The 27594-nt window shown below is 43.0% G+C and overlaps 1 protein-coding gene across 4 annotated transcripts in view; it reads left to right on the top strand.

The window, feature by feature from the left end:
- Positions 1-27594, top strand: part of NUP214 (nucleoporin 214) — a 41388-nt gene continuing 13794 nt past the window's right edge. For 2 of the 4 annotated variants that reach the window (XM_071765869.1, XM_071765867.1), the window contains exons 1-28: positions 1-123; positions 2276-2471; positions 3191-3342; positions 3869-4073; positions 4529-4599; positions 4890-4953; positions 5643-5746; positions 6317-6423; positions 6642-6708; positions 7274-7397; positions 9102-9263; positions 10330-10771; positions 12046-12221; positions 12870-12964; positions 13581-13670; positions 14040-14189; positions 14413-14571; positions 16217-16320; positions 16839-17015; positions 17463-17548; positions 17657-17740; positions 18074-18319; positions 19021-19182; positions 20153-20261; positions 23087-23162; positions 23852-23960; positions 25178-25283; positions 25952-26025. In XM_071765869.1, the coding sequence (XP_071621970.1) occupies positions 82-123; positions 2276-2471; positions 3191-3342; positions 3869-4073; positions 4529-4599; positions 4890-4953; positions 5643-5746; positions 6317-6423; positions 6642-6708; positions 7274-7397; positions 9102-9263; positions 10330-10771; positions 12046-12221; positions 12870-12964; positions 13581-13670; positions 14040-14189; positions 14413-14571; positions 16217-16320; positions 16839-17015; positions 17463-17548; positions 17657-17740; positions 18074-18319; positions 19021-19182; positions 20153-20261; positions 23087-23162; positions 23852-23960; positions 25178-25283; positions 25952-26025 (3739 nt within the window). In that variant the 5' untranslated portion in view covers positions 1-81. Of the gene's footprint in view, positions 124-2275; positions 2477-3190; positions 3343-3868; positions 4074-4528; positions 4600-4889; positions 4954-5642; positions 5747-6316; positions 6424-6641; positions 6709-7273; positions 7398-9101; positions 9264-10329; positions 10772-12045; positions 12222-12869; positions 12965-13580; positions 13671-14039; positions 14190-14412; positions 14572-16216; positions 16321-16838; positions 17016-17462; positions 17549-17656; positions 17741-18073; positions 18320-19020; positions 19183-20152; positions 20262-23086; positions 23163-23851; positions 23961-25177; positions 25284-25951; positions 26026-27594 lie in introns of those variants that run through there. The other 2 variants (XM_071765870.1, XM_071765871.1) reach the window with 2 other exon arrangements.

Raw genomic sequence — 27594 nt, 5'->3', positions numbered from 1 at the left:
GCGGAAGTGAGCGCAGTGGCGGGCGCGCAGGGGGTTCTCGGCTGTGCGCAGGGAGGAGGCAGCGAGGGCCTCGGGGCTGCCATGGGGGACGATATGGACGTGATCCCCGAGAGGGAGATGAAGGTGAGGGGCTTAGGAGAGAGCAGACGGGCTCTGCGAAGGGGCAGCCCGCGGTGCTGGGGCGGGTGGTTTGGGTGGTGGTGGGGTTTGGGCCGGAGAGGGGGGTGTTGGTCAGGGGGTGAGGAGAATGGGGCTCGAAGAAGGATTTTGAGGGCTGACAGAGCACGGAAGGGGCTGGGTTGGAGCCGTGGGGCTCAGGGGTAGGTGTGAGGTGGTGGGGTCATACCGGCGGCTTTTTGTTGGGGTTTGTGAAGCACTTGAGGGGTTTTTGCAGGGTCTGAGGTGGAAGAGTGAGGGGCTGGCACAGCCTGTGAAGGAGGAGGGCTTGGAAATGCCTTGGGGAGTTGGGGGAGCCTTGTTTTGGGTGAGGAGGGATATGTTTATAAGTTCTCCTGCCAGCCTTGTGCTGGGAATCCCCTGCTTTTGGGGACACCATGGGGGGCTGTCTGCTGGGGGACCACAGAAAATGGAGTCTTGCTGTGTGGTGCCAGCCCAGCGTGGTGTCTCGGGGTGTTTCTGTCAGGCTGTGCAAGCAGGGATGTGGGGGGATGGATGTCTGAAACCAGGTGGATTTTTGTGCAGCTGCTTTCTGCTGGGGCATGTACAAAAAGTTTGCTTTGCAGAAGTTTCTGGATTCCTGCAGCCTCCTCAGCTTGCAGGAATGTCCTTAATCAGGGCTTTGGCAATAATTGGGGAATCAAACTCAGGTGGGTTTAGTGGCCTTAGAGCCAGCACTCAGCTCCACAGTTGGCCCCTTGGGGAGAGAAACTCATTCCTGAGGCAAACCTCAGGTTTTGCATAGCAATAACCCAGCTGCTGCTTCTCACTCCAGTTTGTAATTTTGGAGTCTTTATCTCTCAGCTTTCCTCTTCCTCCTTTCACAAAAGGGTGATGTAAATTAGGAGATAAATGGATGCAAAAAGACAAAAAAATCTGGTTTTAGAAATTAATTACTGGGGATTGGGGGGATGGAAGGAATAATTATGTCTGTTCTGTGGGTCATAAATTACAGCAGCAAACAGAGGCACCTGAGCAGCTGTGTGCTTGGTAGCTTTGTGGTAGTTGTATCTCTGTTGTATCTCTGCTTTCCTCCCATCTCTTTCTTTTTCCCCTCTGTGTCTCTGGGCCAGTTTGGGGATGTTTCTGGGAAGTTTCTGGGCAGACTCCACTCCTGCAGGTTTTATGAATTTAGGCAGTGGGGAGAGGAGAGATTCAACCAGTGGCAAAAATGTGGTGGGAGCTCTGAGATCAGACAGCAAAATCCTAGAATGGGCTGGGTTGGGAGGGACCTCAGAGCTCATCAAGTCCAACCCTTGCTCCACTCCCCCCGTGGTTCCCAGCCCATGGCACTGAGTGCCACATCCAGGCTCTTTTGAAATATCTCCAGGGATGGAGAATCCACCCCTTCCCTGGGCAGCCCATTCCAATGGCTGAGCACCCTCTCTGCAAAGAATCCTTTCCTAATATCCAACCTAAACCTCCCCTGGCAGAGCTGAAGCTCTGCCAGGGGAGGTTTAGGTTGGATATTAGGAAAAAATTCTTTAGTCTGTGCCCTCTTATCCTACTGATATCTGCCTGAACCCCCCCCTGGCTCCAACCTCCTTTCAGGGAGTTGGAGAGAGTGATGAGGTCTCCCCTGAGCCTCCTCTTCTCCAGCCTCAACACCCCCAGCTCCCTCAGCCCTTCCTCACAGGACTTGTGCTGGATCCCTTCCCAGCCTCCTTGCTCTTCTCTGGACCTGCTCCAGCACCTCAATCTCCTTCCTGAGCTGAGGGGCCCAGAACTGGACACAGGACTCAAGCTGTGGCCTCCCCAGGGCTGAGCACAGGGGCAGAATCCCTTCCCTGGACCTGCTGGCCACGCTGTTCCTGAGCCAGCCCAGGATGCCATTGGCCTTCTTGGCCACCTGGGCACACTGCTGGCTCCTGGTCACCTTCCTGGCAATCCAGACTCCCAGGTCCCTTTCTGCCACTCTGTGCCCCATGGAGCTCCCCACGGGGTTGTGACCAAAGTGCAGGACCCGGCACTGTGACAGCCCGGACAGTGCCTGCCTGGCTGGGGGTTTGCAGCCCTTGGGAGGGGGTTTTTAAACATCCTGAACTCCAAGAAACTTGTAGGGAAGTGTTCCTCATGTTTCCCACCTCTCTCCCAACAGGATTTCCAGTTCAGAGCCCTGAAGAAGGTTCGGATCTTCGATGCTCCAGAGGAGCTCCCTAAGGAGCGCTCCAGTCTCCTGGCAGTCTCTAACAAACACGGGCTGGTGTTTGCTGGGGGAGGAACCAGCCTGCAGATCTTCCACACCAGGAATCTGCTGATGCAAAACCAGCTGGGAGAAGATCCCAATAAAATTGGTGAGGTGTGCTGAGGCCTGGTGGTCTGTGCAGCTTTTGTTCAGGGGGGTGGGGGGTTTTGGGATACAGAGATTCTGATGCAGTCCTTGTCGTGCTCCTCCCTGCGTGTTGTGCTCTTTTCCACAACCCAGGTGCAAAATACACCCAGGTGTGAAATGGGTTTGGTTTTCCTGTGGTCTTTAGTGAGTGTTTCACCTGAGAAAAATCATGTACATACTTAAGTAAAACCAAAAACCCATCCTCTTCTTTTTTCTCCAGGTTACTGAGGAAGGACACCTAAGAAAATCATGTACATGTATAAGTAAAACCTAAAATCCATCCTCTTATTTTTCCTCCAGGTTACTGAGGAAGGACACCTAAGAAAATAATGTACATACATAATAAAACCAAAAACCCATCCTCTTCTTTTTCCTCCAGGTTACTGAGGAAGGACACCTAGGAAAATCGTATACATACATAATAAAACCTAAAATCCATCCTCTTATTTTTCCTCCAGGTTACTGAGGAAGGAAAATGGGGTTTCCTTGGCTTTTTTTTTTTTTTTCTGTAGGAATTTGACTACTCTTGAGACTGAATAGCTGGAGATGGAGGGGTTTTCCATCACTTTTTCTCCACGAGCTCCAACAGCTGCTGTTATTAGCACTGCTGCTTGTTGCATGAACTTTTTCTGTTTAAACTCATCCCCTTCATTCCCTCTGCCTCCCCTTTTGTCTTTCCAGTGGAGAATGTTCAGAGTACCACAGTTCCCATGAAGTTTCCTGTGCAGCACCTGGCTCTGAGCTGTGATAACCTCACCCTCTCAGTCTGCATGGTGTCCCCTGAGCTTGGCTCCTTCGTTGCCTTCTTCGATGTCCGCACGTTCCTAAATCAGGTAAAAGAGCTGCAAAGTGGGCTTGGGTTTAATTCTGGTTTTTTCAAGTACCAGGAGGAGAAGCCTGCCTTGGAGGGTGGAGTTTTGTGGGCAGTCTTGGAAAGAATTGCTTCAGTAAACTAAAAATCTGTGGCTTGTTTTCATTTTGTTAATTATTTATAGGAAGGTTAAAGCCACTCTGGGTTTAGCACAGTTCATTTGTGCTCAGCTTTGACTCTCTCCTGTATTTTTTGGGGGTTTTTTTCCTAAAAGGCAAAACAGCAGAAATGTGCATTTGCTTATCACAAACTGGCCAAGTTTATTTGTACTCAGCTTTGACTTCAAGGGTTGGACTCGATGATCTCTGAGGTCCCTTCCAACCCAGCCTATTCTATGATTCTATGACTCCCTCCTGTATTTTTTTGGGGTTTTTTTCCTAAAAGGCAAAACAGCAGAAACGTGCATTTGCTTATCACAAACTGGCCAAGTTTATTTGTGCTCAGCTTTGACTCTCTCCTGTATTTTTTTGGTTTTTTTTTCCTAAAAGGCAAAACAGCAGAAACGTGCATTTGCTTATCACAAACTGGCCAAGGACTCAGAAGGCCCAGTAATGGTCAACGACCTGAAGTGGAACCCTGCCAGCCCTGCCATGGTGGCCATCTGCCTGTCTGATGGCAGCATCTCTGTCCTGCAGGTGACAGACTCTGTGAAGGTGTATGCCACCCTGCCAGCCTCTGGGGCTGTCACATCTGGTGAGTGGCAGGAGCACAGAGGACACTGAGAAAGAGAAGCAGGTGTAAAAAAGCTGTTTGGCTGGGGTAGGGAGTTTCTTAGAGAAAATGCTTCACAAAGAGGAAGGAATTTCAACTCCCTAAGACTTGGAAAATGTAATTGCAGTTTCCTAATTGATTGGGGGAGCTGGGTCTTGTGGAGTCAACTGTGCCCTCCTGTGCTTTGGGCTGTCTCAGGTCTGACAGGGTCATTTCCTGTAATTTCCAGGGTAGCATGCAAGGGTTGTTACCTGCTGGCTTCTGAGCTGTGCAGTCCTGCTTCCTCAACACTTGACTCCCTTCTTGCTTCATTCAGATTCAGGTTTTGGGGTTTTTTTTGGGGGGATTGGTGGTGTCAGTGTATTGCTCCTGCTTCTCTGGGGTCTTGTTACTCCCCAGGTTCTTAGTGCTAATGAAATTCTCTTTTTTTTGCCCAGTGTGTTGGAGCCCAAAGGGAAAACAACTGGCTGTGGGGAGGCAAAATGGCACCGTGGTGCAGTATCTGCCTGTGAGTATTGGTAGCAAGGTCTGATCACTGCTTTGCAGTGTTTTTTCTTGCATTACAAGGAATTTGGTAGTGTGATACCTGGTTTCAGCTGTGTGAAATCAAAGACCAGTGCTGGGTTTAGTTTAGGGTTTGCACCTGCCCCTGAAAAGTCACATTTTCAGAGTGCCAGGTGTTGAGTATTAAAGAGTGGGGGAGTTGCTCTCCACAAGTTCTCTGGGGTTTCTGCAAAGCTTGCAGTTAGCTTTTTTTGGTGGCTTTTTCCTTGTGTCTAAGAAGAGCTTCATTTGCAGAATCTGCAGGAGAAGAAAGTCATCCCTTGTCCTCCTTTTTATGACTCAGACAATCCTGTTAAAGGTACATATTTTTATTTCTTTTTAACTTTTTTTCTCTTGAAATATTTTTACTTTGTTTTAGTGATGTTTTAGGTTTTATTTTTTAGTTTTAGCAGCTGTGTACTTCACTGGTATATAATTACAGTGTGATTTTTAAATATGTAGAAAAAATAATTATTTCCTTTATTTCTGGGTAGAAAAATTATCAGTTCTCCAGTTCTCTATTTCTAGAATGTTTTAAATAGGCATTTTAAAAGCTATTTTTTTTAATCACCAATGTGATAGTGCTGTCACAAGTAATCTCCCTTTATCATGAAGATTTCTGGATATAAATCCCATTCTCAGAGTTGGAGTTTCATCTTGTCATTTGGACTTTTCAATAAAATGTGAAGGCAGTTTAGGAAAGCAGAAATAGCTGATTTTGGACATGCCAGAACATCATCCATGTTTGGGAATGCTGATGTTTTCTTGCCTGTGATATCATCAAGCAAATTAATGCATTCTTGTGCTTTGTGTTTGAAAATTCTGGGGTCAGTTTTTCCCCCTAAAAATCCTGAAATTCTGCTGACAGATGACTGAAATTCTTTCTCTTGGTCGTTCAGGAGTTAGTGATTCCCTCTTTGTTTGTTTGTCATTTACTTTTTGTGCTGTGCAGAGTTAGAATCAAGGTGCAAGGCAGTGTCATTCTGAGTTTGTTTCCTTCTCTTCCAGTTTTGGATGTGCTGTGGATTGGCACATATGTCTTTACTATTGTGTATGCAGCAGCTGATGGGACACTGGAAACCCCTCCAGAAGTGGTCATTGCAATATTACCTGTAAGTGCCAGCAAGTCCCAACAACAGAAATGTTTCTTGCTTGCTTTTGACTTGATTTGTTACAATGTCAAGCTGTTCATGTTGGTATCATGGAGATTTATATAATTACTGCTGTTAATCATGGTTTTGGGGGGGGAATTGAGTGAAGGAAGCAGTATCCACCTGACACCCTATAAATAACACATTCTGCCACCATCAATTTATAACTTGAAGACTTTTAGCCTCTGAAGTAACCACTTAAAACTTTAACTAATAGAGAATCCTGATAATTTTTTTTGGTTTGCTTTAGGTTACATTTTTTTAGACCTGATGATGTACTCTTATTTTTGTATCAGTTTATTTGTTGCTACAGGAGTTGAGAACTCAACTCCCTAGCAGCCTTCCTGTCCCCTCATTTCTTGGAGGAGCATTTGGGTTTGGTTGCTTTTTGTTTTTCAGGTGGCCTCATGATGTCTCCTGAAGTATGTGGCAATTATTGCTGTGCCCTGATTCAGTCAATATTTTGGGGGGTTTGCTTGATTTATGCATTGGAAGGTAAATTCTCAATGTTGTTGTCACTCTTCCTTATAGAAAAAGGAAGAGAAAAGACCAGAGAAGTTTGTGAATTTCATGGAGCCTTGCTATGGGAGCTGCACAGAGAGACAGCATCATTACTTCCTCAACTATGTTGAGGAATGGTGAGTAGCAGGAATCATGGCCAAGTTTTTTTTCCTTCTTACACATCTGAGTGTTCTACAGTAATGTTGCAAATCATGGTCCCTAAATCTTGGGAGGAAAAGTCAGTTTCATATTGTTATAACTGGATTCCTGGTGTAGATGATAATGAGTTGTGGAGCTGGGGCCCTTGCTGTGGGTTATCATGTTGGTTTTAACTTGTTTGTGTCTCTGCTTTCAGGGATTTAGTTCTGGCAGCTTCAGCAGCCTCCACAGAGGTCAGCATTCTTGCCAGGCAAGGGGATCAGGTAATACTTTTGTTCCTGTTGCATTTGTGCATGTGTGCCTCCTCTTTCTCAAAAATCTCATTAAATATAACCTTTGTAAGACCTGGGATACAGGGTAGTTTTAAGAACCACTCCAAAACAAACAATAAAAGCTTCATTTTTACCTCTGAGCTGTGTAGAATCTAAAGATAAATGTAATTCCTAGAGGAACAAGAAATCTGAGTGACACAGGAGAGGGCAGGCAGTGTATTCTGTGAACCAAGTCCCAGAAATCTGCTCATCATGATTCATTTGGCAGTCCCAAAATGGGGTCACACTCATACTGGAGGAATCCATGTGAGGTCATCAGCTGAAGTTAAACATGAAATGACCTCACTTCTGACATGCAGTGATGTGAGGAGTCCTCCACAAATCTGTGAAGTCCCCTGATACTTGTGGCTCTTGTCACTCTGGCAAATATAAGTAGGTGCTCTAGATTTTTGCTTTTTGTAGTCTTTTAACAGTTGGCTTGAGTTCTGAAGAAGGCTGATGACAGGAAGACAGGAGTCAAAATCATCTTTTTTTTTTTTTTTTTTTTTTTTTTCAGAACTGGGAATCCTGGCTTCTGGAGGACTCCAGCAGGGCAGAACTTCCAGTGACAGACAAGAGTGATGACACTCTGCCTGTTGGTGTTGCTGTAGACTACACCAGTAACATGCCAATCCCAATCAGTAAGTCTTTAACTTTTCTTGTGGAATACTCCAATAACAGCAACAGATGAGATTTTTGGGGGGCATCCTGCTGCTCAGGGTTCTAGGAGATGGTTCTAAAAGGGTGAATGGCACAGAGGATCCATCCTTTTGTTTTATTCTGAGCCCACAGCACACGTTGGCTTCCTTCTGTGAAAGGATTCAGATGAGGTTCTCTCTGTACTTGTAGCTTCTGTTGTTTTGCAGAGCTGTGTTTTGGATGAAGTATGTTTGCTCTGATCCAGAGGCAAAGTGGGTTAGTTTCAAAGCCAGAAAAAGCAAAGATCATCGAGGTGAATGTTTTAATTCTGCATTAATGCTCAGGGCCTGTGCTGACTGAACCCTGCTGTGCTCCACATCTCACCAGTGGAGTTACTGCTGTACCCTCTGTGCTGCCCAAAGGCTCTTGAAAGCACCTTTCAGAGGCTGAAGCTGAAGATACATCTGAGCTATTGTGTTGTAGCAGAGTGAATTCTGAAAACCCTCCTTTGAAACCCAGAGAAAGATTGAAATAAAGATGCCTTGGGGCAGAGGGGGAAGGTATTGCACTCAGGAGTTCCTGAAGAGCACAGGAGGGTGCCAGTGAGCTGAGAACTTTACCTGAATGAAAACCTACAGTAGGGAATTGAGGTCAAAATTTTCTACTTGAATGCAAAATTGAATTTGAAGCATTTTCTTTGTTAATCTGTACAGTTATTGGATTAAAAAAATCTGTCAGGACAGCCCTTTTTAAACCCAGGTTGTGCTGCTTTAGAGTTTTTTTAGTTTTTTGGAGAAACTTACTGCTAACACGTTCTCTGTGTTCTCACAGAGTGCAGTCAGCATGGTTTCACTGCTCTTTAATTGGCTTTGCAGTTCACAGTAATTTTTGGTTGCAAAAAAAATCCCTCATTTCTCCTGGAGCTTGTTTCCCAGGGAGAAACTGCCCTTCCCAAGCATGGTTTTCCTGAAGAAACAATAGATAAATGTGACCATCTACTGCACTGCCCAACAAACAAGGCACTGTGATTGAGCAGATCTTTCCTGCATCCTAAATTGTTGGGATTTGTTGTTTAATTAAGCATTAATTATTGTTTAAGTTAAAGAATTAGATTTCTTTTTTTTTTAAATAGGGGGGAATGCTTTGGGGCCTTTAACTGTGCTGAGAATATTCCACTGGAGCAGACTCTAGGCTTAAGGCTGCAGCTCCACACAATACAAGTATTTTGTATCAGAGGTTCAGATAATCAGAATGTTGGTTTGGTGTTGGCTTTTTTTTAGTTAAAAAGCTTCCTATCCAGCAATTCCCTTTTGTACTTCATGTATGTGAATTTAAATGATGTGACAGGAATGTGGGGACTGCTGGAAGGCACAGAGGATTGAAGGAGGGGGCAGCACCCCTCCTGAAAAAGGTGAAAAAGGACTACAAAGTATGAAAAGGCTTGGAACAGAAATTTATGGTTAAAATTTGGGTTTTGTTATTGAGGAGATGACATTTGATTGTCAAAATAACCCTTCATCTATGAGTTTTATAAAATGTGAAGTCAGGAATAGGAAGGACTAAAGAAGGAAGAGAAAAAGAGTTGGGCATTCCTGGAGGAGATGTAAGAAATGCTGTGCAAAACAAATCACAGGAAGGTGCCCATGCCCAGTAGAAACAGAACAGGAAACTTTGTGTGCAGGACTTACATGTTTGGTCTTCAACAGGTGAGGAGAAGACCCTTCCTCCAGCTCCAGTTCTGATCTTGCTCTCAACAGATGGTGTCCTCTGCCCATTCTACATGATCAACCAAAACCCAGGGCTCAGGTCACTTATTGTGACCCCAGAGCCACTGCCATTAGTAGGGGAAAGGGTCCCAAAGTCATCAGGTGAGTCCTCCAGTAGGCTGGGGAAACACATCTGTGGATTTTTGTCATCTTTATATTTAAGTTTGGTATTCAGACACGTTTGATGCCACAGGAAATTATTTTTTTTTTTCTTTTTAGTGCTAATGGAGAGCAGTTCTTGAGTGTTCTGTGCTCCCAGGACTGTTCTGTCTCTCACACATCAGTGAGACATTACCAGGTCCTGTTCTGCTGCAGGAGCTCAGGCATTTTACAGACTCTGCAGCTCCACTGTGCAATCAGCCTTTGGGGCATGGGGCCAAAGCAGTTCCAGGAGGCACTTTACCCACGTTCAGGATGTCTGACTGGCACTGCAGCAGTGACTGCAGGTGCTGCCTGGGGATGAGGATCAAGCAGACCCAAAGCAAGGCTCTGTATCCCCTCATCCCCAGAGAGATGATGCTTTTCAGTCCTGTGTTTTGCTGTGGGAGGCCACGATATGAAGTAAGGTTTTTTGGCTGCAGCAAAAGCTTATTTAAACAAGAGCTTTCTGCAACACTGAAAATGGTGCTAGCAGGTGAAAAGTAGTAGTTTTATCTGAGTTACACGTGTGCTGCCATGGCAGCTGCCCACGTTGGGCTGGGCAGGTAAGCTGATTTGTTTTTCTTGTCTGCATGCATGCTGTAATAATTGCAAACCCAGGATTTTCTTCCCTAAGCCCAAGTTTTCTTCTTCCCTCTTCCCCAAACAGAATGTTTCTGTTTGGCAACCTGCCTCTCTGCAGCACTGGCTGACTTTTGTGCTGACAGCCTCTTTTATTTGAGATGGCAGGAACCTCACCAAAATCAATGGAGGAAGGTGAAGCCTTTTCACAGGAAATTCCAGACAGTGTTCATCTAGACAGACTGTCAGATTGATCATAGCTTGAACTTTGTGCAGTTTCTGTATCATTTACTGGGTTTGGGGACTGGAAACCTGGCTCTGCCATCTCTTCCTCACTGTACTGTCTGTCTGGTGAGCAAGATAGTGCTGAGCTGTCCCCATCAAATGCCATTTGGCCTTGCACAATACCCTGAACGAGTCCCTTCCTTCCTCATTTGTCTTTTTGTAGGAAGTACTGCCACAACTCCAACCACTCCTCCAGCTTCTTTAAAGCCAGACACAGTACCAAGTGTTGCTCCTACTGCTCCTGCCTCTGGTCAGCCTCCTGCAGGAGGGGGAGCAGCTGCTTTTTCCTTCTCCACTGTGAAGATGCCTGGTGCTACAGGCAGTGATCCTCCACCTTATCTCTTTGCCACTGAGACCTCCAAGCAAGCCTCAACTCCCAGTCTGCCTGGAGCAGCAACATTCTCTTTCTCCTCTACTCCTAAGGCATCTGTGACAACTCCTCCTTCTGCAGGCACCCCCCCAGCCACTGGAACTTCCTTTGGAACTGTGAACTTTAAACCAGCTGTAGACAGCTCTCCTGGGACACCACTCTCTACAACATCCATTGCACAGAAGTCATCCTTTGCCCCTTCAGCTTCTTCAGTCAAAGTGAACCTCAGTGAGAAGTAAATAGATTTAAGAGTTAATGGAGTGGCTGGGTATTTGTTAAATTGCTCCAGGAATGGGCAATGTATGGTAATACTGAAGAGGGTTTCTGGCTTTTTGCCTTAACAGCTTTTTTTCCTGTGCTAAGTGAAATGTTAGTCAAGGGATAGTGCCAAAAAATTACACCCATAATTTACCAAATTGCCAGAGGTTTTTTTTTTTTTGTGTGTCTTGGCTTCATGGACATCAAGTGGTAATTCTGTGCCTTGTTTGGTGCAAATCATGGTTAAAGATTCTTGGAGAATACTGGGATTTGAAATCCTGTATGTCTAGGACTGGTGTAGTGTGGTGATGGTAGCACAGGTTTCTCTGCTACTTTGTTGAAGGTTCCTTGCCCCAGAACTCAAGAGTAACTCCCAGACCAGAGAGGAAGTTCCTCCTTCCTCTGGTGGATTCTCTTCCCAAGCTGGTGGATTCTTTTCCAGTCCTTTGTTCAGTGGAGAAGGTGCCAGACCTTTTGGTTTTGTTTTTAAATGAGTGCTTGGCCACTGAACACAGGATCTGAAATCTTCCAAGCATGTTCATGCCAACAGAAAGAAAATAAAAAGTGCTTTGAAACTTTGCAAAATGGATCTGAGTGATGAATATTCTCAGATTTCATATACCCCCTCTTCCCTCCAGCTCCTGAGACTTGTTCTCTTTTTTTTTTTTTTTTTTTTTTAGTAAGAATGGTTTAAAACACAGAGCTATGTTAATTGGAGCTGCTTACTGTGGAGAGTGATTTTTCATAAAAATGCATCATAGAAAATATGTGATAGTTCAAATGATTAGTTTTTAATTAGAAAAATCTTTACTACACCAGGATCTGATGATAGCTTCCTAAGGCTTTTAAAATTCGACATTTTGTGTGTAAAGCAAATGATATGCTTGTGAATTGGCTGAACATTTCATTTGGCTGCCTTGAGGACCTGAGTTTGCAAATGAATGGAAGTTTATATTCCCTTGTAGAATTTCTGTTTGTGTTTTGCTGCAGGGCTGGCACTGCAAGGCAGCTCATTTGGTGCTTTTGTGCAAAAGGCTGAGGTGTGTTTTGAAGCAGGGTAGGACTCTTTGCTGGCATTTGGCTTTTGCTTGCTGGCTGGGTCTATAGTAGCAGTCTTTGTGGTTTCACATACTCAGATATTATCCTGATTTACTCCTTGCTGATGCATTAGAACTTAGTGCTTTGTTCTGGGTGGAGAGGAGCAGCCAGTACCAGTTCAGAGCTGAAAGGTTGTTTTGCTTCCTCTTGCAGGTTCAGTGCTGTAGACACCTCTTCTCCCCCTCGCAGCACTGGTCAATGTACTTCCACAATGTTTTCATTCTCAACCACTTCAAAACCTGGTTCTGGAAGTCCCCTGAGCCAGCCCACACCCCTCACAGCCTCTCCTGCTGCACCACTGAAGGCTTCAACTCCTGTGTCCACCACAGGTAGGAGTCTGCTGCATATTGCTGGGAATAATCCACTACAAAGAACATGCTAGAAGTTTTAGGATGTAGCAAGCTTCATTTGGTTTCTTTCTTTCTTGTCTTTCTTGCTGCTTTTACTGATGCAGCAGATCCCCTGATTTGCACACTGTAATGATGTGATAGACTTAGTACTGAAACTGAAAAGTTTTTCCATTAGTGCACTTTGTTCCCCAGAGAGCCATACGTGGAGTGAATGGATTCAGCTGTTTAAGTTCATCCAGGAGTTCTGGCATTTTCTGTGCTCTGTAGTAAAGCTCTGATCATGGGTGTTTATAGGCACTCCCAGAAATCCATGCCCTCTCGTGCATCTGGAGTGGCTGGAGTTCAAAATGGTCACAGGCCAGTTTTAATTAGCATTTATTTGCTAGCAGAATAATATTGCATCTCAAAATGGAATCCTGAGGTCCTTCAGGAGTGGTGCAGCCAGTGGTGCTGGAGAGTGACCATTGTGACCTTTAGCAGAGGAATTGGATGGGAGTGAAAATGCACCTGGGGCCCACACCACAACTGCTTTGGGGTTTGACAGCAGTGATCATGATTCTGTCTGATGAGAACCTGTTTTCTTAAGTTTGTGTAAGTTGATAAATTACTGTTCCTCTTTTTAAACAGCAGCAGCACGTCCTGCCCAGAGTACACCATCAACTTCTTTACTCCAGAAGACAGCCAAAGTCACCCCCTCTGCAGCAAAGCCAAGCTCTGCTCAGGTACTGGGAATTTAAGTAGATTTTTAGAGGGTCAATGTTTTTACCTGCCCATGAATTACTTAGAATTCATTGGACTGGATAATTACTCTTAGGGCAAAGAATTAGATACCTTTTGACATATTAGTAGCAAATCATTAGGAGTGAAACTATGTTCTTTGCATGTCTGTAGAGAGCTGTGATCAGACTTGTAGAAACTAATTCTTCCTGTTGTTATGGAAATGGGATTTCACAGCTTTCCTGGCTAATAAGCAGTCAAGAAATGCCTTGACTGTGTATTGAGACACCAGGTTTGGTGGATAGGAAATGAAAGCAGTAATACAGAGCAGCACACAAGAATTTCCTTTGCTTCTATGAAGCTTTTGCCATTTTTACCCAACTAGTCTTAAACCAACTAGTTTTAAACCAGCTTTAGCCATTTTTACCCAACTCCTGCCACAAATGTGCATGTACCAGTTGGGTTTGACTGTGGAACTAGTATTTATGCTTGTGGCAGTTGTTTCCCTGGTGATTGGTGTCTAAATGGAGGGGTTTTTTTGATATTCTGAGCTCCTTCTTGCTAAGGATATATCCCTAATACTGGTTTTGGGTTTGTTTTGTGTTAATTTTTTTCTTCCAGAGCAAATCAGCACTCCCCAGCACAGCTCTAGAGAAGCCAGCTCACCAGTCTAAGGATTCAGACCCTGTCATAGCAGGAATCAGAGAGGAGGTGAGATTTTTATTTTTTTTTTTTTCAAGCAGTTTTCTTCCTTGTAGAAGCTGTAAGACCACTGTATAGGTACACAGGTGCCCATATGTTCTGATGGTGACTGTCAGTAGTTTAGGAATCAGAATGGAAATTTTTTTCCAAGGTAATCATCCTGGTTTGTAACAGCTGTTTGTGTGTCCAGCTTTAACTTCAGTTGTTGTGCTGAAAAACTTGAGTATTTTTTCCTGGTAATATTCAAGAAGAATTTCTTGCTTTGGCTGCAAAGTTACTGTTGTTTACGGTGTGGTAGAAAAATTATCCAAAAGCAGTGAAACTTTTTCCAGACCCTTCTGTCTTTCTGTGGCTACATTTTCTTCTGCTTGACTTTAGATTGCACATTTCCAAAAGGAGATGGAGGAGCTGAAGGCAAGGACTTCAAAAGCTTGTTTCCAAGTGGGTACTCCAGAGGAGATGAAGATGTTGCGAACGGAGTCGGATGATCTTCACACCTTCCTCTTGGAAATTAAGGAGACAACAGAGGTGAGGAAAGTGCCTTCAAACTGTTTAACTCCTCAGTTAACTGCTCCTGTTCCTGCTTAACCTGCTATAGATGAGCTGAGGCAACATCTGACTATGCTGCTTAGTGTGGGGATGACATTTCCATTTGTGATTTCAGGCAGAGAATTGCAGGAAGCCCCTGTGCTAGAGTTGGCAATGAAAAAAAATGTTCCTTTGAACCTTGTCCTGTCTGTTCTGTTTGCAGTCACTTCATGGAGATATCAGTATTCTGAAGACAACCTTGCTGGAGGGATTTGCAGGGGTAGAGGAGGCTAGAGAGCAGAATGAACGGAATCACAGCTCAGGGTATTTACACTTGCTCTATAAGAAACCTTTGGATCCCAAGAGTGAAGCACAACTTCAGGTATGAGCACAACAGCCAACTTCTAATCTAGAGTTTTAAATAAAATATGACTTAGTGTGCAAGTGCCCAGCAGTTTTAATGTGCCTTAGGTATTTGGTGTTTTGATGTGCTGGGGTAACCATGTGATGAGTTTTGTTTTCTGTGAGTTTGAAGATACACTGAAAATGTTCTAAAGCTCCTGTGCTGCCTGCTGCAGTGATGATTCAAAACTCCTGCTGAAGGAAATTGATTCACTTGAGAAGCAAGTTTATTCCAAGCTCAGACTGTGGCTCTTGACATCCTGTTCCTTCTCTAGCCTGTAGTGTTTGCTCAGTGATTTAATTTAAAAGAATATTGTTCTTTTATTTGGCACTTTGTAGAAGAGTTCTTGGTATTATTTTTATCTTCAGCAAGTGCCTTATGTTGATAATTTTTATGGGTGTTGATTGAACAAGTTGATGATTTATCATGAGTTAGAGAATTGTGTGGTTAATTTCATGGATGGCAGAGCAAAAAGCTAAATGATATTCTAAAAGCTGGCACACTGAGAGAAACTACCCAGCAATACATAAAGAGCCTTTCAAAGACATGAAAGAAACTAAGGGTGAAGCACTCATTTTGTTACTTCTCTGCTGTTGAGAGAGCTATTTAACCCTAAGCAAAATAAAGTGAATGCCTCCACATTATACTTAGTTCACTGATAAGTTCCCCTGAAGAAATTTGACTTGCAGGCTGAAGTCATAATTGAATGTCATCTTTCCTACAGTAGGGATTGAGCATGCCTGGGGACAGTTACCAGAAATCAGCTGACATGAAATAATTTCTTTTAGGCCTGATCTCTGATCTTCATGTGAATTCTGTAGATTGATTCACAGTCCTAATTTTATGCTGGCTATGGTGTCCTGAATGTCTCTGTGACATGTAAAGATTATGCCTGTGACTTGAGAGATGATCTTCTTTAAATGCTTGTTTCACTGGTCCAGAGAGAGGAAAGAATAGCAGAGTGTGAAAGGAGTGGAAGTGGATTGGAATGTAAGGAGGGAGCTCTCTAAGTTTACAAGAAACACAGCTTTAGCCTGACTCTTAAATTTTTTTCAGTTTACATCATCCCAGTTCTCCAGGGTGGGAAGAGCTCACTTAGTCAACACTTTATGCAGTGTTCAAATTAAAATGAAGTATTGAAAGTTAATTCCTTGTCATACTGTGGAAGCTGTGAGCATTTGTGAATGCTTTCATGTAGCATAGTCTGTGAATTCTGGTATCCTAGAGGTATGTGAGTTGCCCACAAAGCTTTGATCACCTGTAACAGAAGTTTCAGAATTGTAAAATGGCAGCAAATAGCTCCTGGAAATGAGGCTTGAAATAAGGGCCTGATGTCTGTAAAACCCTTTTTGGAAAGACCTGGCAATGTTTTGCAAACACATGGAAAGCTTTATTTCTAATTGAGGGCTGGAATAAAATGTCCAAGCCAAGCCCTGTGGGTACCCATCAGTTGACAATTAAATTTTTACTTTGTTGGGTTCTGTTGTGCTGATAAAACATTCCAGGCAGAACCACGGGAAAGTGCTGCATGACATGGATTGAATGGCACAGGCTTCTTCAGCTTTTTCAGCTGAAACTGAGATTTCTGAAGGACTCTGGAAGCTGACTTTCTTTTGCCTGGTAGGAAATCAGACGGCTGCACCAGTATGTGAAGTTTGCTGTTCAGGATGTGAATGATGTCCTGGATTTGGAGTGGGATCGGCACCTGGAGCAGAAGAGAAAACAGAAGTAAGTTAATGAAATTGGAGGACAGGAAAACTGTAAGGAACGTGTCAGTGAATCAGGCTTTAGTCCCTAATTGACAGATAAAAGCCTCTTTCTCTTTAACAGTTCAATCTTTTTCAAGTGGGTTCAGGAATAAAGCTTGACTAAGAACCTAGTGGGAGCTTTAGGTTCAGCTTGGCTCCATATGTGTGAAAAGCTTGCTGCATCTCTTTACAATGTAAATAGTGCTTACAGGAAAAAAGAGTAAAATAAGCTTTGTAGAAAGCAAATACACTCATTGGTGTTGGCTAATGAAACCTTTTTAATACCTAAAACATCTTGAAGCAAACGACCTCACTGTATAAACTCTCAGCATATCCAAAGGAGAAATATGCATTTGAGATTACCTGAACTGCTCTGATGTTGACATCAAACCATGTTTGATCTCATGGAGTTTAAGTAGCTAGAGCCACTAAGCTACTTTGTGGAGCTCTAGAAGGAAGGATGGTCCTTATCCCTGTCTCTTGATCTGGTGTCTTAAGGCGTCTGATAGTTCCTGAGAGAGAGACCTTGTTTAACACCCTGGCAAATAACCGGGAAATCATCAGCCAGCAGAGGAAGAGACTGAATCAGCTGGTGAACAGCCTGCAGCAGCTCAGGCTCTACAATCAGACATCTGAGTGGAGTGCCCCCAGTGATACACCTCTTAGTGCTCAAAGGTAGGTGAAGAGTGAGTTCCTGACAGGTGGTGACACTCCTTGTGCCCCCAGCTAAGAACAATGTTTTGTGGATGTTGTATGGAAGGACAAAGTGCCCTGAAAGTTAGGCTAAATTATTCCCAAATAATAAAGAAGCAGGTAAAACAGTGTGGCAGACTGATGTTTATCAGAAATACCATCTAAAAGTTACATTTCTTAATAGTAAAAAGGATAAGGGATCCTCCAGGCTGGGGTACTCCTAGTGGTCTGTCTGAATTTGGGGGAAGAAGTGGATGACTATTCCAAAATAATTTAAGATGCATGTGTTTAAATAGCACAATACCTAAATGAGCTAGTTGTTCTTCCAGATAAGTCAATGGAAGTGTCTCCTTTGTTCCCCTTTTGTTCCTGGTTTGGTTGGTTTCTTTTTTGTTGATCATTGTTTTTCACTGCTCTGCCTTGTCCCAGTTTTGACAGTGACATCGAGAGCCTGCGCAATGCCTTGAAGAAAACTACCTTGGAATCTCATGCCAAGCCTCTGCCTAAAGTACCTGGTAATTTATTCTTTCTTCCTGGCATTCACACCATAACTATGAATTGCTTTTTTTTTTTTTATGTTGCAGTTTGGTTATAGACTAATAAAACTCTCTTTGGTTTTCCAGTTAAATTATCCCCTGTGAAACAGGCACAGTTAAGGAATTTTCTAGCCAAGAGGAAAACTCCACCAGTTAGGTCTACAGCTCCAGGTAAACCTCTAGTTTCCACAAAAGTCTAAAATTATTTTTGGGTGATTTACCTGCTGTAGGAATCAGTCCTGAAGTCAGACTTTGGTTTCTCACTCCTCAACTTCAGTGTCTCATTTTCTGCTTCCCCCATCTGTTCTCAGTAAGAATTTCCTTCAGTTACCATCTTGAATGCTGCCTTTCCTGGCAGTTGAAGTCAGATCCTAGCAATGCAGGATTAAAACAAGCCAGTAGAAGAGCACCCTAAAGTAGGGTGACTCTGTCTTGGCTGTTAAGCTAGATTCTTCCCTCAGCTTAATTCAATATACACACACATAATTGTCTTTGACATTGCAGCAAGTTTGTCCAGATCTGCCTTCTTGTCCACAAGATATTATGAAGACTTGGATGAAGTCAGTTCTACATCCTCAGTTTCCCAGTCACTGGAAAATGAGGATTCTCAGGCAGTGGAGCAGGAGGAAGAGGCTGCTCCAGTCCAAGTCCCTCGTCATGCTCCTGTGGTCCGGACTCCCTCTGTCCAGCCTGGTTTGATGCCTCAGTCTCCGTCCTTTGCAAAACAGCACCTCCCCCTGGGGACTTTGTGTGAGTTATTTTTGCAATGTCTCTCCTCTTCTGCACGTGTTCTTGTTGGTATCTTAACACTGTATCCATAGGCAGTGCTCCAGGCTCTGGAGAAATGGGATTGCAGCTGGGCAAGTGGCATTGTGACCTTGTGAACTTAGGCTGAAAGCACAAGAATATCTTGACTCATTGGCTGTTTCTGATAGCCTGTTTCTTTTAGATAGTACTGACCATAGATGGCATTGCCTTCCTTTAGTAATTTGCCTTAAGTGTATGTCATTATTCCTTAAAACAGTGCCCAAAGACCAGGAATTTGGTCTGCTGCATTTAGTTGGTGTGGCCAAGGTTAGGAGTTCTGGGCCCAGTGAGTCACAGTAAGAATTGTATTTGCACACACTCAGTTTCCTTTATATGAGGTGGTTTTTTTTTCACCTCTGTAGCTGGAGTGAAAAATAAGGTGTCAGCAGAAGTGTCTGTAACAGCAAACTCAAAGTGATCTAATGCATTGAAATGACAGCTATTGAGACTTCCTTGCCAAACTCATTGTGCTCTACAGAAACTGCCAGGGACAGGTTGTGCTGATTGTTTAAAAGGCCTGTGCATCAGTCATGTCAGGAGGAATCTGTGTACTTGGAGGAACTGTAGTTCAGCAGAGGCTTTCAAGCCTCTCTGGTTTGGAGAGGCACAGTGAACTGTAATATTTTTCTTCTTTTGTTTTTCAGTGCCTACATCTTCAAACAGAATCATACCCCAGGGGGCAGACAGTACAATGCTTGCAACAAAGACTGTGAAACACGGGGCTCCTGCTCCCACTGTCACTGTTCCAGCACCACAAGCAGCTGCTGCTGCAGCCCTGAGGAGGCAGATGGCTACCCAGTCCCCAGGTAACAGGATGGCTGATTGCCCAAGTGACCTCTGAGCAGCTGAACGTGGCTTTCACAGGAATTTAGTGCTCTCCCAGGGGAAGATCATCAAGTGAAATGTGTCACAGATCTGTGTTGGTTGCACCTCTTGAGCTCTCTAGTGTGCCTGGGGATTTTTGTCTTCCTTCTTGGAAGTTAATAGTGCAAAATGCCTGAGAAATTCTCACCTTGGGTTTCTTTGTACCAATTCTCATTTGTGCAGTGGCAGAAATATCAATGACTTAGGAGACTGTGGTATGGCAATTGTTCTGTGTGCAAGAAACTCCATTGGAGAGCAGAAAAGGATGTCACTGGCCTGTATTAATAACTCATTATTAGTTCTGCAATTAAAGATCTGAATTGTAAGATAATTTTAATATTGAAAAGTTAAAGGTGACCTGTGAAGCCTTGGATCTGCTTGTAAGGTTTTGGGTTATCAGGAGAAAAATTTAAATTGAGGAAGCTTTCTTGTTTGGGCTTAGACATTTCTTGGTGCTTCCTCAGTACTACAGCATCAGTCAGGAAAGGAAACAAAATTCAGTTACTGGTAGAGGAATTGGATTCATCTGTTTTTATTGCCCAAGGAGAGTGTAAATGCAGAAAGTGGACTAAGGACATGAAATTTGGCAGAGGCTGTGGTGTAACTACACAGATCATTTTGGTTATCTTAAGATGTTAGGAACTTTCCCTTACCTACACTCTAAGAATGATCTGTTTGATCAGTGAACAAGGGAAAATGTAACAGCAGTAAGAAAGCTGTCCACATCTTTAGTGCTCTTATTGGAGGCTGAGGTTCTAAATATTTTTGGCCAGATCTCTGTATACCTTCTAGAAATCTGCATGAATTTTTTCTGAAGCTGCTCACTAGCACCATATTGAATGAAATGCTTAATCTGGACATTATCTTTACTTTTTTTGGTTTGTTTTTGTTTTTTTCTTTGTTTCCTTCAAGCTGTAAGCACCTCCTTGACTGAATCGACTCTCAAAAACGTTCCTCAGGTGGTGAATGTTCGAGAACTCAAGACTGGTGCTTTGTCTCCAGCTGTCACTGCAGTAATAGGGTGAGTGGGTGCTCCTTTCTTCTAGCCTTGGGTAGCACTTGCAATAGAGTGTATCTGCCAGTGGGGAGCAGTGTTTTACTCTAGGTTTACAAATGTAAAACCTAGAGCGGATGCATTTAGAGAAGAGTGTTCGGTTTGTGGAATGAAAAGAAATACTTTGTTTCCAGGTCATTCAAGGATTTGCTAAATGGCTTGTCCTGAACAAAGGATGAGACCAGTATTAACCTCCTCCATTAGGCTGTGAAATGCATTTCAGTGCATCCTCTCCTGGGGACCAGTGGTTTTACTGCTAATATGTACTTTGTGTCTGGTTTTTTTCTCTGTTCTACCTTTCTCTGAGGGAACTGCACCCCTCTGTTGCTGACTTGGTCTGGAATCCAGATGTTATTCCTTCTTCATCATCCATTCAGAGAAGTTGTGGAGTTATGCCTTTTCTGTCTGGTACCAGATTCACCCCTTGAGGGTGGGAGAAATGTGCTCTTAGCTTTTTCTGAAAACTTAAATTTTTTGACATCAGAATTTTGACTGAAGTGTTGGGTGTGAGTAGGAGCCAATCACTTTGGAAAAACACAGAGCTGCAGGGCTGTCTTCCTCATGAGTAAAAGTTGGTTGTTGTATTCTTGCATTTGACCTTGGATTTGTGAAGATTTCTCATAAACTTGCTGGAACACTTGGCTTTTCTGCTCTGCCTCCTACAGGCAACAGTCAGCTCAGCTTATTCCAGGCATTTCTGTCTTATCACCAGGCTCTGTCACCAGCCACCAAGCTTGTCCTTTTCCCTGTCATCATCATGATCTTGAAACTGTCTTTGCTTGAAGACCCTGCTGTTCTTTAAGACCAAGATAGTACATAACTGTTTCTGGGCTGGGGAGGCAAAGGCACTGCTGAAAAGTATGACCAAAATTGGATTTACTGCATAAAGCAGGGTAAACTCTCCATCTACACCTGGTTAGAAGCCCACATGAAGTTGCAAATGATTTATCCACATATCTGGGCTGTAGGTGCAGCTCCTAGAACTTCTCTTTTTCAAATACCCTCCACAGTCAAATGAAAAAGGTGAAGTTGCTTTTCAAAAAGGGAACAGAGTCTTACCCAGCTGCTGACCTTGAAATTTACTTCATGTTTTTTTTCTGCATTTCAATGGGGAAACAGTATGGGGAGCTACTTACTATTATCTCCTAAAAATGATAAACTGAGAGGAGGAGGGCAATGCTACATCTTCTGAAAGTAAAATTTGCCAACAGCTCTGCTTGGGAAACTTTACTAAAAGCAGTGTTAGGAGCAGGAAGAGTTCTCCACCCTTTGTTTGATCAAAACTATGATGAAAAAAGTACAGAGGCAAGGACATGAGGGAATGATACGTATCTGAGATTGGTTTTCACTTGAACTGTAGTTAAAGACCTGTCTTACTTTCAAGTAGTTTTGGAGTGGTGGTATTGATTGATCTCTTTAATTTATAGAGCACCAGCTAGCTTGCTATCTTGAAGGCTTTTTACAGTCTTGTTTTATAGCTGACCTCATAAAAATGTACTCTCCAAAAATTCTACCCAAATGATCCGTGCCTGCCAGTCAGATTCAGCACTGAACTCAAGTGCATTCACCCAGCAAAGTTAATTCCTCAGTTTTTGCTACTTCAGACATCCTGGCTCTCTTCTGCTGCCACAGCAGACTCTTTGGATTGTTAAGCAGTAATGATTTTTCAGTTGTTATCAGCTGTTCAATGGCCTGTGGATAGGTGTGTTGGTGGTCCTAGCCAGTTACTTGTACATAATTTTCAGTGTAGAAATGCCCTCTTGCCCCAACTGAAGTCAAACCCAGCCTTTTCATAGCCTTGGCAGAGATCCTTTGAGTCCAGTCATCTTGAGATCCATTTTCTGAGCAAAAGGTCCCACCCTATCACGAATTTCAGAGGCCTCTCATTGTTTTCTTCTTTGTTCAGGGTTTGTATGAACATTGAAATTTACCACTGCACCTTCCCAGCATGGACTCTTTCCACTCCTAATGTGAAATTTTCCTTCTTTGCTTTTCTACTCCCCACAGGGGGTAAATACAGCCCATGAAATATAGAGAATGCAGTCAGTGTTGAATTAAAGTTTGCAAAAGCTTCTGGTGTTGGTCATTTAAGGTGCTGAACTTGGTGACCCACAGACATGGAGATGCTAGAACTGAATGGTTGTTCTCAGGTTGGGATTATCTGGTGTGTCATTGCCCCACAGAAAGTAGCAAGGATATCTCACCCTAGAAGCTGCTGTTCTGCAGCAATGTTTGTAGGCTCTGTGCAATTTGTTTAATGGGCAAAATTCCTAAGTTTATAATGCAGACTATAGGTTAATTTTATTGTAGCTCTTGCTCTGATTTAATTTTTATACTACACTTCAAAGACATGAAGAAGACTCTTCCCCCTACGTCTCCTTGCTCAGCATTTCTGAGAGTTGCATGGACTTCTCTGAGCTCTATAAAGGAAGCTTCTTAAATTTGTTATCCACTAGGCATAAAATTGTAATCTCCTTACCTGCTGAATTTTCGTCAGCTTCCTGTAAAATAGAATTGCTTGGCCCTCTTCAGGCAGAGGGGTGTGTGAAAAAGACTTGATCATTTAAGTCTAGAGCTTTAAACACGTTTGCAGACTTCCTTTGTTAAATGTGGCTGATTCATTTAAGAGGTTTATTCCCTAATCAGATTTGTTGGTTTGGAGTTGTCTGTGGAATCTTTAATAATAGTGGTTGTTCAAGATGTATGGAAGCTGTGCTTTTTGAGAGGTAAGGAAATCCTCTCTTAGACTAGGCATTTGTTTAACATATACATTTTTTTTTCTTCTTTTTAAGATCATCTGTACCTCACTCTGCAGCCCAGGCAGTCCACCAAGTTTTGGCAACTGTTGCTACAAATCAAGCTAAACAGGTATCTCAATACAGAACACTTTTCCCTGTGGAATACTGTGCCTGTGCATGCTCAGCACAGTTTGGGGGTAGAGTTGTTGGTGAATGGGGCATCCAAAAATGTCTCTTCACAGCCTGTCCTGTGTTTTTGACAAACCATTTATTTATCTGTGACCTTGACAGTGTGTTGCTAGGCATATATTTATCTTTGTTATGTTTTCCCTTTTCTCTCATTTGAAGACTTGGAGCTTTCTAATGGCCACAGCCTTGCAGCTAACAATAAAGGAAACTGTACTGGGTAGATATGCATAATTTTGCCCCTCAAAAAGTGCTCTGCAATCTAGGGAGAGAGTAGTTTACCTGTCCTACTACTCTACTCAAAACACCTCTTACTGCTCAACAAGCCCCTGGATTTTGTGTCCACACATCCATAAACCAGGCAGCAGTCTTTGGCTCCTGGTATCATTGAGGTGTTGCCCATGGAAGCTTAATGGCAACACAAGAAATGTGTTGAAAAAGTTGAGTATTGACCCTGTATTAAAGTATCAAGACACTTAAATGTGCCCAGAATTGAACTTCTAAGTACTGTGACCCCCTTCCTCTAGTTGTTTCTTAAGACATTGTATGGACTCTTGTAATGCCAACCCAGGGTCAGAAGGACCTTTGTTAATGGGCAGACTGCACTGACCTGAAGTGCTTTTATGTTTTTAGACACCTCTAATAAGCTCACAGAAGGGACAGACTCCACCTTCCTCTGTGTGTGCACCCTGTCCTGTGGCATCTACAGCTGGTCCAACATCATCTGGCAACAAAATCTCAGGTAAGTTGTCTTTGGAGGTGGAAATAAGGCCTGGACATTTCTTGCCACTTGTCAGGGTGTGTGATCCAGAAAATTAAGACACTGATGAAAAACTGTCTGCCTCCACTGAGAAGTTGCTGTGCCAGTCTTGAGAGAGAGAAGATGAAAGCACAGAAGAGCAGGAGAGTGGTTTTGTGTATAGCCCAATGTTTGGTGTCTGCACCTTGATTTCAGTGATACAATTCCTTGCTCAAAGCAGGTTAGGAATGTTTAACCCTGAACAAGAAAACTTAAAAGCACATCTCCCAAAGGCTGCTGTGGTTTGACAGCAAATCAAGAACAGGCATCTTTGTTGTTTTTAAATGTGGAAAGTTGTTGCATTTGTCCAGGGAAGTGATTAGATCCTGAAGTAACAGGATTAGTTTTTCCAGGCAGTGGTGTCTGATGTATTTCTGTGCAATAGGCTGCAGCACCACAGGGGGACCTGAACTGCCTTGAAATTTGCTGATTCAGGTACTGGAGCTGTTGAGCTCTGGGCTGTGTGACCAACTTCAAAGCCAGTTCAGGTACTGTGGTTTGTTGCACATAGCTTAGAAGCTTCTTAAGGAAAGGAATTCTCAGTTTGCATCATACAGGGCAAAGAGGGGAAGAGGAAACTCGTAGGGAAGGAAGGAATTGATTTCTAATGTGTATTAGATAATAATGCTTGCATTGGACATGGTTTTATAAGCCTCTTGCATAAATGTCTGAAATCTATCTCTGTTGCTTTTCTGCCTTTAATCTGTGAATGTAGGTTGCCTCTTAGCCAGGGGTAAGAGTCAGTAAAAATAGCTAGGAATCATATGTGACTTTGCAAATCCTTATTAAATTTTGGTTTATTGAAAATGTCAGGTCCTGAATTTGATAGAAATGTTTTTTTCAAACAAGTTTTGATATGCCTGGATTTATTGATTTGGATTTTTTGTTTGTTTGTTTAATTTTTGTTGTTAAGATGGTGACACCTGCCTTGGTCTAATCAGATGAGTTATTGTCTTAAATCTTTGAGAACTCCTGTTCTCTGACACTGTAGCAGTAGCAGGAATGTTTCTGCACAAATATCAAACTTGGTGCAAGGGACAAAAAAGCTTTGTTTCCATTTAAGAAAATTGCAGACCAGCTGTGCAAACTAATCCTTTCTTTTTTGCTAGTTGGATGACTACTTTTTTCTTATTTGTAATGTTGCTTTTTGTAACTTACAGGACAAGGGGCAGTAAAAACAGTTACAGCTGTGACCTCTTCCACAGTGACACCAGTACCAGCAACAACTGCACAGCTGAACAAAGCATTCTCCTTCTCTTCTGTGGGGTCTGTATGAACACTGACATTTCTTTGTAGTTGATGGTAAATATGATGTATTGGCTGTTACAGCAAGTGTTACCTGCAGGCTGCATGGCACTGTAAAACTGCAAATGGTTGTACCCTGGGGCAGGGTTGGGCAGAGGTTGTAACAGAGTTTTTGGAAGACCTTCCTGTTTGTGGAAGCCTTCCTGAATGAGAATTTGACACAATATTGTGTTGCTTTGAGTTTTTTCAGTCTGGGACTTATCAAGAAATTCAAGAGTAAATACTGACTGGCTTTGTTGTCAGGTTTATCTGTAGTGGGCTACTGAACAAATCATACACGGTGTGTCCTGGTATTTCAGGATTTGGTGCATGGTGCTCAGCTGCTGAGTTAAATGGGAAATAAGTATACAGCAGAAAGGAAAGAATGAAAGGATGAGGGATGGTCAAAAGAGCTTCAAACTTGGACTCTCTTTGACCCTCTAGAGTCTTTGTCAGAGAGGAAAAAAAATGGATCTTGATCTGCATCCTTGCTTCACTCTGCCTGATAAGTTGTTGTTTTTGTGTACCTGTGAGTCTGACTGAGACTCAAACTTCCAGTCCAGACTTGCACAACGTGTTAGTCATGGAGTTGGAAGTCTCAACACTTTGAGTGAAGTGTCATTCTTTCCTTTTCTCCTCCTTTCTCCTAGGTCTGGATTTAATTTTGGTGTTGTCACATCAGCTGCTTCCTCACCAGCACTGCCCAGCCTCGCTTCCTCACAAGGTTAGTTTGGTGGAAGAGTGTGCAAAAAAAATCTCTTCTCTGCCAAGAGAACTCTTCCTAATTGGTGTGTTTCTTGTTTATTATTATTATTTATTATTAAAATTGCAGCAGCTGCAGTAACATTATATGTGTATGCTGGATTATGCCCTGTAATGCACAAACATCAAGGCCACTTGCCTTTCAGCTAAGAGCATGCAAAATATTTTGCTGCCAAGAGCATCTAGGAGATGCTTGTTTATGAAAAGGGTAACATCTGTAGTCATTGCCTCTGCTGTGTTTAATCTGTAGATTCAAGGTTGCTGAGGTGGTCTGACACAGAAAACTGTCATTAAGTGGAATGAGCAATTAGGAGTGGGAGGGGAATGTTTGGGATGGCTTTGTTCCTTCTAAAATTGAGTTGACAATATATAGTCAGGCTTTCCATTTCACTGTTAGGAAAAAGGGGACTGAGAAATCCTGCTTTATAATATTCTTGACATTTTATGCCACTAATTTCAGTCTTGCAAGAGATTGTGTGGCCCAAAGCACACTTTGTGTTGTTCTAATAAAAGGTATTGTCTCTTTTTACTGGAGGTTGAAATAAACTTGCTTATATCCTTAGATCATCACAGCCACAGCAGTGCTACCAATGCTCTGTTCATGTTAACCAGAGAGAATGAAATTGGCTTAAAACTTGACGATTCAGTTAATGTGAAAGTTGAGGTAAATAACACTGATTAAGGGAGTGCAGGAGACAGACTTTGAAGCCACTGTGTTGTGTGAGGGCAGTTACTTCATGTTGCACCATGACATGGTAAGAGCAGCTTTGTTAGCTGGGGATGGGAGAACAGAAGAATTTCAGTGCCTTGGGAGGAAACAAATGCTACATTATTTAGTGTCAGTTATTATTATACTTAAATATACTTACAGGGTACACAAGGATAATACCAGTTGTGTTAAAGAAGCTTTTGCTCTTTGTTATTTGATCTCCATGCAGATTTCCTGCACCTTGTCCAAATCAGCTCATAGTCCAAACACCAATACAGTGTTTTCAAGTCATAAATTAGTGTTTGCTCAGAAATTAAATGACAATACATCAAGTGAAACTATTCCAGTCTCCATTATAACTTCAGCAGTTTCACACTGTTGGACAGCAGCACATCTTATAAGTGGGACTGCTCTGGCAGTCACATTTGAGAGCTTTTCTCTGGTCTTTCAAAGGTGAAAACAGGCTGCATAGAAACTGGTCAGTGGCCTATAAATAGTTGAATTTGTAAAGAAAGATTTGATTCTGAGTCATTGGTTTAAACAGAGTTCTGCAATGAATGCCAGGAATTTTTTAGCTGAACCAAGTAAGGAGGAGTGAAAATGCTGTTAAAAGCAAATGCCTATAGTAAACCAGGTCTTTTATGTTTTTATCAAACTGCTGAAAAAGAGAGAGCCAAAGGCTGAAACTGTCCTCAAAGAGAAGGATGGTTAAGTGGAGAGTATGACATGGTGGTAAAAATGTTGGTCAAAAAGGCTTCAGCTGTCTCTGTCTCCTGGAAGCCCATGGAGTGGGAGTTACCTGGCAGTCAGAGGCCTTACAGG

The sequence above is a fragment of the Heliangelus exortis genome, chromosome 22 (genome assembly GCF_036169615.1).
Source record: "Heliangelus exortis chromosome 22, bHelExo1.hap1, whole genome shotgun sequence".
In the NCBI taxonomy this organism is placed as follows: Eukaryota; Metazoa; Chordata; class Aves; order Apodiformes; family Trochilidae; genus Heliangelus; species Heliangelus exortis.
This window is presented reverse-complemented; position numbering and strand designations above follow the sequence as displayed.